Source organism: Colletes latitarsis, chromosome 5, assembly GCF_051014445.1.
Source record: "Colletes latitarsis isolate SP2378_abdomen chromosome 5, iyColLati1, whole genome shotgun sequence".
NCBI classification, from domain to species: Eukaryota; Metazoa; Arthropoda; class Insecta; order Hymenoptera; family Colletidae; genus Colletes; species Colletes latitarsis.
The window spans coordinates 38,103,851-38,116,697 of NC_135138.1; the positions used below are offsets into that span (position 1 = coordinate 38,103,851).

Below are 12,847 nucleotides of genomic sequence, written 5' to 3' on the forward strand. Positions count from 1 at the left end.
AATTTAATAGGAATCTTTGCTATCTTGTTTTAACGAATTCTTAGCCGACTTTTAATAAACGTTGCGATGAGGCTCCCTATAATTTTATCACCCACTTTTTGTCTTGCAACGAATCGCGATCGATGAAAGAACAACCGTCGGATCTTCCATCATCCAGCGCCTTAGATCATGAAAGATGCCGATTGAACAAACATCGAGCTCGCGTTTTCCCCCACGAATCTCTTAAATTCTTTCCGTACGGTTATCTGTACTTGTGAAACCATCTACTATTGCAATCAGTCACACAGAGACGCATTCATACTCTCGTTAAGTCGAACACATTCACAGAAATCGAGCGAATTCCGTCGAGTCGCCGTTGAAATAGAACCATACGTTGGACTGAAATTGCGAACACGAAGATGACCAAAGAGAAAAAAAAAAGTTAAACCGCAACGTCGTGTTGATCGCTTTACGAGTGCATCTACCTTTCTCCTTTTGCAAAATGATACAATAATAACCGTGAAAAACACTTGGATATGACATGTACGAGAACCTGAAGTATGCGAACAGACAAGAATCGATCGTCGAAAGAAAAACAAAAGGAAAAATCAATAAATACGTGAAAAAAAAGTCCCTAATTTTTGATCGGGATTAAAAAACGGCGTGTGGAATTTTGTTAAGTAAAGATCGATGAAAACCTTTGGGTAATATCACAGAAAACAAAAACACATATTTAAAGGTGTAACGAGAGAAACATTATAAGTAAAAAATACTTAATATTAAGATAAAAATGATTGTTACTGTTCGAATTGGATAAATAACATTTCTTGCATACGCGTATTCGTTTACGATCTATCGGAATCGTAATTTGAACAATCATTTTTATTAGATTATTTTAATTGTTAATAACGAAAGGCGTCTTGCGTGCCGATACAACACGCAAGACTACATACTTACGCGATTTACCTTTTACCGATTGTTTAACGTTTCACATTCGATAACACTGCACGCACCACATACTTTTCTGGCGAGACACGACACAACGTTTCAAAAACTCGAAACGAAATTCTTCTTTATTTCCGCACAAATTTTCGCGTATTCGACGTTGCAACACGGAACACAACATCGAAAAAAATATGTGCCCGTAATTCGATTATGCAACAAAAACAACTGATAGCTCTCAAAACGTGACCCATTAAATGCACGCGTACGGTATCGTTAAAAACGTGTCACTCGAGAGCTATTTAAACGCTCCAAATGCAAAAGGAAACATTAAAAACTACTGGAAATAAAAATCAGATGTAATATACCGTGTAAAATAAGTGACAATAAAAGAATTGCACGTTTTACAGGCGTAGTATTTTGTAAGTACGACGTGAAACGTCCATAAATAGATATGGTCGATAGCAAACAGTTAAACGATCATCGATGATCAATAATTATGCATCTGATAAGACCCCACTATTGTATGCAAAGTAAAATACAGTTTGCAGAAGATAACCTAGAAACATTATATACGCAAAGAAACAAGTTTGGGTACACGAAATATAAAAACCATGCTAGAACACAATTACAAAAATAATATTAGAAATATGTAATCGTACATGGGGAACAGGAGGAGAGTAATAAACGCACCTAAAATTAGGCTCTTACTCTAAGCTTTAAAGAGGATTACCAATACTGTACCAGTGTTGTATATTGCGTATAACTTTACCAGAATCCCACGATGCATGTGCTCCAACTTCTTCGGACTGAACTCATCGCTTAAAGTCCCAAAATGTAGGAACTTCGAGCGTGATTTTTCTTTTTGCACTACTTTCGATGGAAAGGCATCAAATCAGATACCTTTCGTTGATTCAAGAACCGAAACTTCTAATGTCCGAAGCTTCAGGAAAAGACACATCTCTGTTTCCAAAAAGTCTCTTCAAATCGAAGAGTTTTTGGAAACCAAAACGATCGATATCTTCTCGAGTCTTCTCTCTTCCAGGGTTACTCGACACTTTCTTCTTCTTCCATTGGAAAATTGCACTGATTCGAATGTATCGATACAAAAGGAACAGATTCATCGTACGAAAACACAGATCCAAACTACTCGCACGAAAACTGCGAGAGGAACTGCGCAAAATCGCACGACGTTCTGTCCACGAGTATCTTGAAGTGAAAAAAGATACGAAATACACGAATATACATAATCGCTGGTCATTTAATCGATTCGTAAAATGCAACGCTTGAAGTACCAGAAACGTTACATTTACGAGTCTCCTAAATGCAAGCGAATGTATAACTGGAACGAAGAATACGTGTAGAATTCTCTTTAGAAGAAACCAAGGTCCTACGATGCTGAAAAGTAGTGTAAAAAGAAACAAAATTACACAATTGATAATGGGAAAGAACATTCTTTCAGAAAATTTCACTCTCAACTTGCATTCGTTCGTTCATGTCAACATTCAAACGCTCGAATTGCAAACGAAAAGAGTTAACTCTCGATGCAAGGGACGTCCGGTCGTCTTACCATAGACTGGATCGTCCTCTTGCTCGCGAGTACCTCGGTTTCGTTTGAAATATTCAGAGAAATCAAACAATTGTTAAGAATACAAGTTTTGCAATGTACGAGGTTAGTACACAAATATATGTGTAACTTATCAGAAACGGAACAATGCAAATCGCGGCGTGATTTGCAATTTAATTAAGTCCGACAATATATCTTTTATCTATTACCTTCGTACCCATTTTATTACCTTTACCGTTCTTACCATATCTTACCATCTTCCGGTGGACAATATCTTACCAAACGACACCCAGGGGCTTCTTCTTCTTCGACGTTCCAACATTTAACTGGGAGCACGGTACCGGCGAGTCGCTCGCGAATCGTACGAAAAAGCGTAGATTCGCTTGGACAAATTTCACCGTTTACCGATCGACTTCCGGTCGTTCGCGGGAGCCACGCGAATCGCGCGTTGTTACGATCGTAAAATGGCGAACGTTACGACGCGAAGAAAACACTGTGTGCACACGCTCGCAAGAAAATGGCCGACGAGCGTGCAAGATAAATTCCGCGAGACCGAGCGGCGTAGAAAAAGCATCGCCGCTCGACGCGTTCTCTTCTCTCTTCTTGCGCCAAGTGGAAAGGAACTCGAGAAGCGGTTTCGTTCGACACCTCGATCGAGAAATCGCTCGACCGCGACCGGAAACAGAGAACCGTCTCCGCCGTGATCTTCCTCTCTCGTACCGAGCGTATATCTCTTCTCAATTCGTAATCAGCCTAAACACTTGGGAGGTAAAGACGACAGAAAATATCGTACAGAGTACAAAAATTGACATGGCATAGTACAACGAGAATCGAATGCGAGAAAGTACAATACCATGAACAGTATTAACAATAATTATAACTGTATGTTTTCATACGCAATGTAAATATAGAAGATAATAGGTACATATCGAGTAGAAAAAGTGTGTACAAAGGTGCGTGCTTGTATATATGTATACAAAATGTATATACATATATATATATCCGTATTTTTACATATACACGTTAAATGTATCATGTAATAAATCTCCGGGACACACACTTGTTTACGGACTTTCATCGACGCGCGTACATTTATACGCATATATATATACATATGCGCGTACGCGTGTGTACTATATACGTGTAAAAATATACATACGTGTAAAACAACGTTGTATATATGTATATATATTTATAGATATAGATTTATATATATATATATATATATATAAATCAAGTTAATCAAATATTTTGATGTTTTATATGCGTTACGAACAAAGAAGCGAGTTATGTACACATGGGTTAGTAAAAAAAAAATAATGTTTTGGAGTGTGTGCAAGCGCGTACGCCTCGTAATTATCCGTAGAGAGGAGAAGTATAAAAATGTGTTCGCAGATCGAGCACCACCACCAACATGTATGTAACTACCCTAATGAAACGCGAAACAATCTGCAGGCAAAACAATACGCGCGTAAAAGATTTCGTCCGCGCTTCCATGACGAGAACGCACCGCGCTCGCTCACCTCCGCAGAGTTAAAGAGTCGTAATTACACTACCGAAGGAAGCGTGGCATGCAAGACGAATTACGCAAAAAATGGCACAACGCAATGGATTAAAATCTATCGAGTGTACGCATACACGGATGGACAAAGAAAAAGTATGTTGATATCACACATCGTATTTTATATATATATAATATGTAATGTGTGTGTGTATATATATATGTGTGGTATGTATATACACACACGTGTTGGTACGCGTGGAAAAGGTTCGACGCGCGTGACACGAGACTGTAAAGCAAAGGATACTCTTCTTCAACGAGATATGTGTTCACAGTCTTTGTAGGACGCGTGCAGACGCGTATCACGCGTGTCACGACTACCAAACGACACGTGCTTTTTTTGTTTAAACGTTTTTTTTTAGTTACCGATCTTATAGAGAGCCACAACCCAACGTGAACCGTAGTATCGTTTTCAAACGCGAAGGAGGGACAAGACGCGTATGAATATTCACACGAATACGTATACTACTTTTTAAAAGCCATCGTTCGCATGTGCGTCCCCACGAGGCATTCGTGGGTTATTTGAAAATGGAAATACTGACCCCCGTTTCGCGCTTCCGCGACGCGTATGGCGAGAAACGCGCGACGCACGACCAACCGTCGTCGATCCGTTAGGTTCGCGATAAAAAGATGAGGAGAATTAACGGTTACAAGTTACAGAATGTAACACGAAAGTGGCTGATCTCGTAACGCAACGCACGGTTGGCTTCGCGTCGTTTAAAAAAACGAGATCGTCGATTCCGACTTTGCCTGGCGTCATCTTTCCTCGCCACACGATCGGGATCGCACGGAATAATTTATCCCCTTTTACGCCCACGCGATTACCCGCTTGGCTTTCACGGGTTACGATCTGTTACGCGTTCTACTTTCGTCACGTTTCTACCAACAAAAAAAACACGTAAACGACTACAATGGGTGGTTCCTTTCTCTGTTTCTTTTCCCTTAGGATACGAGGATTGCCCACCGACTGGTTGAGGGCAAAGGTGAACGGTGGGTCGCGTCTGCTCGAAGAGAAAAGCTTCGAACGCGTTTTTTGGATCTATCTTCGAAGCGATCGACGCGAACGACGCGACCACCTTTGCCCTTGTTTCGCCGGATCTCGTATCCTCTTTGTTTCTAACAACTACGTTTATAGGAATCCTCTACGTACTGCAAATAACGTGGCGCAACGCCGGCTCTAGTTTTCGGCTGCTTTTTTTTTACTTTTTGTTATACGCGCATTACCGCCACAACCAAGTGGCCGACAAAAACAATAGCAAAGTGGAAAACTCGCGAACGAGACCATGGTGCGACTCGATGCTTCGCCAAGAAAACGGGACAAAGCGGACACAAAAGTGCGTTACGAGAGGGCGTTCGACTAAAGCTTTTTTTAATCGAATCAAATTGATCAGGCTGCGTGTACTATCTCTTTTTTTTTTTTTTAATTGGACGCCAAGTCGATTCGTGAACACGTTCCATACCGCGCAGGCAACACTCGCGCTTTTGCAAAGTTCGACTCTCACCGGTGAGAGATCCGGTGATCAACGCCACGCTCCGATCGGTTCGTTACGCGTGTCCGTGGATTACGTAATGGATCGCGCATCTTCCAACCGTACAAAGATCGCCCGATACCGAGACGCAAGGATGATAAAGTACACGGAATGCTACATTTGAAACTGAATATGCTTTTATTCAAAAACAATTATCCCGCGTACTGATGTTCCATAAAGAAGCACGTCGCGCATAGGTGAGGTTTCCCGTAACAATTCTCGCAAAACGTTGCTACTTTCACGGTGCTATTTCTCGCGAACTGGGTACCGAACTTGTTTACATTCTTGTAGTAACATCTCTCGCAACGACGCCTTACTTTAGACACTTTCCCCTCTTTCTTTTTCATTTCGTGGCGCAAGAATCCGCCCTTCGTATCTGCGAGAGATAAATTGCTAGTCTCATGATCGCCGCCGTGTCTTTGGATGGATCGTCGATCTCTACGCCGAGCGGGTCACCGGTGACCCGTGTATCCAGAACCGCGAACCGAAAGAAAGATCGTCCATCGCGGGTAATCGATAACCCACGCGGCACGGAACGTGTTGAAAGACAGCGATAATGAGCAAATTCGCAAAATTTGCTCGGTAGCACCTTTTTGTTACTTCAATGAAAACCGCTCGAACAATCGATTCAAGGTAACAAGTCTCTGACGGTGAAAACAACGACCGTCCCCATCAATGCGAGCGTTTCCAAATATTCTATTAATCGTGCTGGACGGTTTCTCCCGCGCGAAAACGACGGACTTTCGTTCGAGAAACTCTTAGAAACGAGGATCGGTTGCGAAACGTAGACGTAGCAAAGGACTGGCATTGACGGAGAGGTCGCTCCTCTCTCTCCGATATTACCTTGTATCCCGCGTTGGATCACCTTTTCTTTTTCGGGCGACCATTTACCCTAAACGTGTGTTTTTAAAAATACATTTTACACCACGCGTTAAAGAGAGCCCCTAAAAATCGCGACCGGTCAAATAGTTTTCGTAGGTCTCCTCGGGCGCCTCTTTCCCTCTTTCCGTTCGTTTCTTAGCCTCGGGTCTGGCCAATGAAAATTAACTCTGACTTTTTTCTACCCAAGTTTCGGGGACGCCAAGGCGTCCGTGCGAACCAGCCCGCGTCGCATCTGCCAACGCCAGCTGCACAGTTGTTAGCAGATGCACCGATCCGAGGAAGCGACAGCTGCGCGTTCTTTTACTCCTTATTCCTCTCCCCGCGTGTGCACGCGTTTCTGTATCACCGAGCGAGCTTCGCTGCCAAACCGTTAATTCTCGAACTCGAACTCGAACTGTTCGAGACTCGCGGTTTCGTTCGATTCTTCTCGACCGTACCGAGTTCCCTTGTTTTCGCGTCGGAATCGTCTCGCGATTTATCGTTGCGTAATCGAGTCTGTTGATCGATCGACGGGGTTCAACGGCCCCCGAGACGCGGAGAATCGCGAAACTAGGTCGACTTCGAAATCGTCGCGCCTAAAACACGCTCCGGACGAAATAATTCCATTCATCGCGTAATTTCACCGACCTTTCGCTTCTGGACACGATTCATCGTCGCGCAATTGATCGACGCGATAAATCGTCGAGTATTTTCTCCGCGACGATCGCGGTCATCATACGCGGTGTGCGTCGTTCAGCCACGACTCGCGAGCATTTCTATCGTCGCAATTATACTTCTGTCGGGGTTCTATCGAGCTCAAGGCCGACGGGTTTCCGTGGGAACCGTCGTCGCGACCGAATCGTGAAACGTCCCCGTGCAACGCAACGAAACTTGCGCAGCAATATGCTTTGGAGGATTAAAATAAAATTTCGACTTCCCGTAGTACACGCTCGAATTAATTTTGTAGACGGTGACGCTTAGCATTCTTCACGCGAACGTAGAGCCTCTCGAGGACTTTACATTAAATCGATTATACGGTACGTAATATGGTCGCGGCTGTATTCCGTTACTATTCAATGTCTAGAAAGAACGGCTTCCGAAGAGGAAGGAAAAACTAGGGCAACGGGCTCCCGCGATACGCGCCGTTATATCCTTCTCAAGCTCTCGCGTTACTTCGACTTATGTTTCTCATAGCAACAACGCGACTGTTGCACGATATGCACGCGAATAACGATCCGTTTCACGAATTTCCTTTCGACCCGTGTATCGCTTCGTCGGTCGGATTTGTTTTACGAAAATCTCTCTAGCCTCGTTCGTAAATTTACTGCGCATTTAACCCTTTGCACTCGATACTCGTTTAAATATGTATTTCGTTCGAACGAATGAAACAAATTTTTATTAGAGAATAAGATTACATCAACTATACGACGTACAATGTACCATCATCTAATAAAGGTTTTTCCACGATAACTTTTGCACGGAGGAAAGTATTTCGCGCCACGCGTAAATGAAATAATGTTCAATGGATGAAAACGCGGTTAAAAAAGCTCAGTACTGCACCTCGGTGTGATAACGGTCGAAACATTTGGCTCTGCAAAGGGGTACCTCGCAGTACTCGCACATGTAACATGTATCCTTACGTCTTCCGTGCACTTTACAGACTCTGCACGGTTTCTGAGGGAATCTTTTGGCTCCTGATCTGTGAATTTTTTGAAGACGATGCTGCCTCAAGTTCATTGAAAGCCTTTGTGGTGGATCCGCACGAGAATACAGTCTCCTAGTACCTAATAGTGAAGGTTGATTTTCGTCTGCTTCATTGCATTATATGGCATTAATTAACGCGTCTACCCGAAAGCAAAATTATGTGCAAAGGGTTATATATAATTACTGTACAACATCCTTAAAAAATTAAAAATACCGAAGGGAGAGGATACCCTTGAGAGACCTGCCTACCAACAACCGAAAGTATCGATATATAAAACCGTGAAAATAGTCTGTTTATCGTTCTCGATCGATCCTTGGACGTCACCGTTAATGATCGTTGGCGAAAATTAATTACCAACTGTACGATAGCAATGATCCTTGCAAAGCTTACTTGAAAATTTGTTTAGTCGAGATACGTGGACGTTCTAACACCGAATATTCCGGCAGCTTTCGCTGTCCCTTTTTCTCTTTCTTTCTCACTCGCTCAGTCTCTCTCTCTCTCTCCCCATCTGTCGTCTGAAAATTGTTCCCACGTGTGACTGATCACCGTAAGAGGATCACGATATGTATCGAGGAGGATTTACTACCCGGGTTAACGCTTCCCTCGCTACGTTCGTATATACACGATAATGCAAAAGATGCGAGAACGTGTCTCGTATTTCCTTTGGTCGGTGGTCGCGGCGAAGCTGCTCGGTCCGCACGGTCGACTTTTTCCTTGCAGAGGAGAGAGAGGTCGCAATATCGCGTCGCGAGGCCAACGATAAAGACGAGCCACAAAGCAAAAAGGGAGGGAAAACGTTCCGTGTGTCGCGAGTACGCATATACGCGGTCGCCAATATCTTGGAATATTGCACCAAGCGATAAGATACCGAAGGACGACGAACAATACAAAATAAAATGCATATACGTGCATCTGTAGTATACGTATGTGTATAGAAAAATTGTGGCGTTGTCGGTCTCGTCAACCTCGCAGCATGGTATCGCGATAAAAATAAAGTGGAAGACAAAGATAATAAGGAACTTAGAAATTAACGGAAAAGCTACATGCCCTGTTTAGAAAAGTGAAAAGCTCTTTCAGAGACCGTGCTACTCTTGAATGTACCGGCAATCTAGGTTGAACCACGTTATTCGACAGTGAAAGAAAAAAATGAGCCCTGTCGCGCCTGCGCAACGGGCACTTCTCGCTAAGGCATATTCGTTTTACTTCTTTTTCGTTAAACGAGTTCTAAGAATGTGTTGCGCGTTTCTAGCGAGACGCTTTTTCAACATTCGTCGATCGTCAGAGAAAATTCTCTGTTGGAAATCTTCCTTCAAATTTACACATTCGAAGAGCGGTGGCTTTTTTTTCCTTCGACTTACGGCGTTCCATGAATCCGTTCATTTTTGCACAACCGTAAATCAATCGAATACCAAGTATGGTCGGTGCCAATGTCAAGTGCCTATTGTTACGGCGGGCAGGAGCTGATGAAAAATGGTGTGGGTGAGCCTACCTTGAGAGTCGCGGTGGGCCTGGGCGGCCTCCTGGGCTGCAAGAAAAACTTCGTCTGTCGTTCCTGGAGCTCCTGCCACCGAGCCCACAACACCTCCCGCGTTACTCCGATCTCCGGTAACGTGCCACGCACCTATACCTGCTAATGAAACAAAAAAGAAAGCCATGCTCGTAACAAACTTTGTCAAACGTACGCGACGATATCGGAAACTTCAACGTGAAATGAGAAAATTAAAAGTCGGTTAAGCGTTTGGAATGAGGGATTACTTTATTCACAAATTTCATCCTCATTTAAACGAGAACAAAAATACCATCCGGATCCTTGGGACGATCCGCATTAGTGAAATACAGGGTAATCGCGATCAAAAATCGTACACATTTCTCTTACAGAAAAGATGAAACCTGATAGTATTATTATAGACGATATTATCATAAAGGTACACTCCGTCGTTCATCCCCGTTTTCCGCTTTTAATCGCGAGAATAATATTTGGCGATATAACACGAAATCTTATATTCCTATTAAACACGCGATTCTCCGTTGCTGTCGTACATACGTATACACGCATACAAACACACGTCGAACACTTTACATGCCTCGAATACTTTTGCCTAATTGATCCTACCGCAACACTTAGAACAAAGAGATAATACTGATAGTTTTCAAGCTATTTCACAGTCCGATACTTTGTACGCCACTTGATCGTATGCTGACTCGCGCTTGTATTCAACCCTTTCACAGTAAAACGTGACTGTTCCGAGACGGTATATTCTACGTTGCTTCGTTTCGCAATAAGAAATATTCCTTTAAAAAAATAACACGTTTTACGCGTACCTTCTTCATTATTCGCGTTAATAAGTACTTTGCGGCGTGTGTAAAAACACAGAATGAACAACATACCACGCACTTTCTTTCGATTCAGTGGAACGATAGTTTCAAACTAAGGCGTCTATCATATTATCTAGCATATATAAATATCTAATAGATTTGTTCAGTTCGGGCACTATCGAATTTACTAAAATTCACAAAATTAGCTCACGAGTGCCTTGAAGTTCAGAAAAATTGTGACCGTGTTTCAAATCAATAATATGGGTTGATCAAACGATCACTATTACTTTCAAAAGCAATACCATCCTTCTGTCTTGAACGTTAAACAAAATGTAACAGAACAAAAGAGTCAAGGAAAAAGGAAACTGAGCATGGAATAATAACTCGTTTCGTGTCTATAATGGACTAAACAGTTCTGAGGTATCGTCTTACCCCCGAGAGTCTCTCGGGCTAAATAAGTTTCTGTGAAAGGGTTAATGCAAATGCAAACGCAATCGGCTCCATTCGGAACACAGATCGTACAACTATAAAATTGATTACTGTGTCGTACAGTGACTGCATGTATATATAGACTCGTATGTACGTATAACAAGAACTAACCTCAAATATATACTTTGTAGAGCGATAAAAATTCCTCGTCGGATCGCGATCGATCGATACATCGATTCGCTGGCTAATTTAAAAACTGAATTCTAAACCCTGTATTTTTCGGAGCACACGGTACAACAAATTACCAGGAAAAACAAATTTGAGCAATTTGTTCGCGCGTCGTCTCGTTTCAGCGGAATAAAAAGCATCGATATTTTCCTGCAACGTACGATTACGTGTGAGAATGCTTCCGGTATCAGCGATGCTTAATAATTCCCAAAGTTTGGCACAATACACGCATACGAAGTTCTCGTCGAATGAGAAACGCCAAGAAAAAAAAAAGAAAAACCGAGTCGATTATCTTCGATCGCTATATATAAAAATTAACATATTCCTCGAAACGAACAAAGTAAGTACAACGCCGCGTGGAATTATAAACAGAACGGAAGAGATCGTAACAGCTGAACAAGCCGTTTCAACCGTTTAGTGGCATTTCTCGCTGCCAAATCTCAACACTGAACATTGTTACGCAAACTACTTTCTGTAAGGCATACACACTAAGACTGCCTAGGCTGGACCAGGTTACTAGGTTGTTGCCTCCATCTCCTTCTGACGACGTTCAATTTTTTCAAATAGAACTGCAGGGTCGAGCGATTAATGCCATACATCTCTGATGCCTGAGTGGTGCTAACCCCCTGCTGCAATATTGCCTCCAGGGACATTTTAACGGAGTCTAAACTATACTTTCTGCCCTGCTTGTTCGCCAGTGATTTAAGCAACGCGCCTACGTCAACGTCTGGGCGTGGCCGCCTCGTATTCGGCCCTTTTTTACATTCGAGGAAATGGGACGCCCAGACGGCACCGCCGCCACCACCACCCAAATTCCCTCTCGACCGAGACCGCGCTCCCGCCCCCCCACCTGCAACGAGGAAACCCAAGCTAGTGTCGGCAAATCATTGCACGGCCCGATTTATACTTATACAATTAAACGAAACGTTCGCGAGGACTCAGTAAGTTTCATCAATCAAATGGTCCCTTTTAATCGTATTGCCAATATTGCTTTAAGAAACTCGAACGTATAAGGGCGATCTCCTCGTTTTCGGTAAGATGCCAGGGTAGAAAGCTCAGCTTCGATCCAAAGTTTCTTCTGGATGGAAGGTTTGCTACTGTCACTCGTATCCGTCATACGATATTGTTTAGATACGCATAGAGAGTTCACGGTACATATGAAAGCTAAATCTGGAGAAATCTGAGCAACTAGAGATTCGACGTGTGTGCGAAATTTGAAATCAGCTCGCCATTTGCGAGTATACCCTGTATTCCGCTACGTTACTAGCCAAACGAAACCATCGTTTAAATGAAAGCGTACGTTTGTGCAAACTTACCAGGATGTTGGGAGGGGTCGTGGGACGGTCCGGCTCTGTTATTATCTTGCTCCATTTCGTTTAGGTCATTCATATCGTCATCTAGCGTCAGATCTTCGACGCTCTCCTCCGGGTCTTCAAGATACTCAGATTTTGGCTCGATCAGACTATCATTTGGCTCTGGCTTTTCGAGTGGTAGCTGTACAAAGAGAAAGTATTTGATACACGAGTTTCTTCTTTTTCACTTACGATATCATAGACACGTAGAGACGGATGAACGTAAAATAAAAGAATATATTGTATCGCGCCGTTTCCACTCTATAAGACCAAATAAAAACGGAACCAAATAGAAGGATAAAGCACGACGTTCGTTACTCTTCCAACGCGCGAAAGAAACAGCACTACGGTGACTGCCTCCATTATACGTTGGTAAGC

The 12,847-nt window shown here is 42.9% G+C and overlaps 1 protein-coding gene across 50 annotated transcripts in view; it reads right to left on the reverse strand.

Annotated features, from left to right (window-relative positions):
• LOC143341872 (uncharacterized) overlaps positions 1–12,847 on the reverse strand; it is a 97,752-nt gene that overhangs the window by 80,292 nt on the left and 4,613 nt on the right. For 48 of the 50 annotated variants that reach the window (XR_013079689.1, XM_076765247.1, XM_076765206.1 and 45 more), the window contains 2 exons: positions 12,434–12,611; positions 9,634–9,774 (listed from right to left, as the gene is read on the reverse strand). Coding sequence is in view for 49 of the 50 variants with exons in the window: in XM_076765247.1 (XP_076621362.1) it covers positions 9,634–9,774; positions 12,434–12,611 (319 nt within the window). In the remaining variant the exon portion in view is untranslated. Of the gene's footprint in view, positions 1–373; positions 8,224–9,633; positions 9,775–9,921; positions 11,968–12,433; positions 12,612–12,847 lie in introns of those variants that run through there. The other 2 variants (XM_076765242.1, XM_076765246.1) reach the window with 2 other exon arrangements.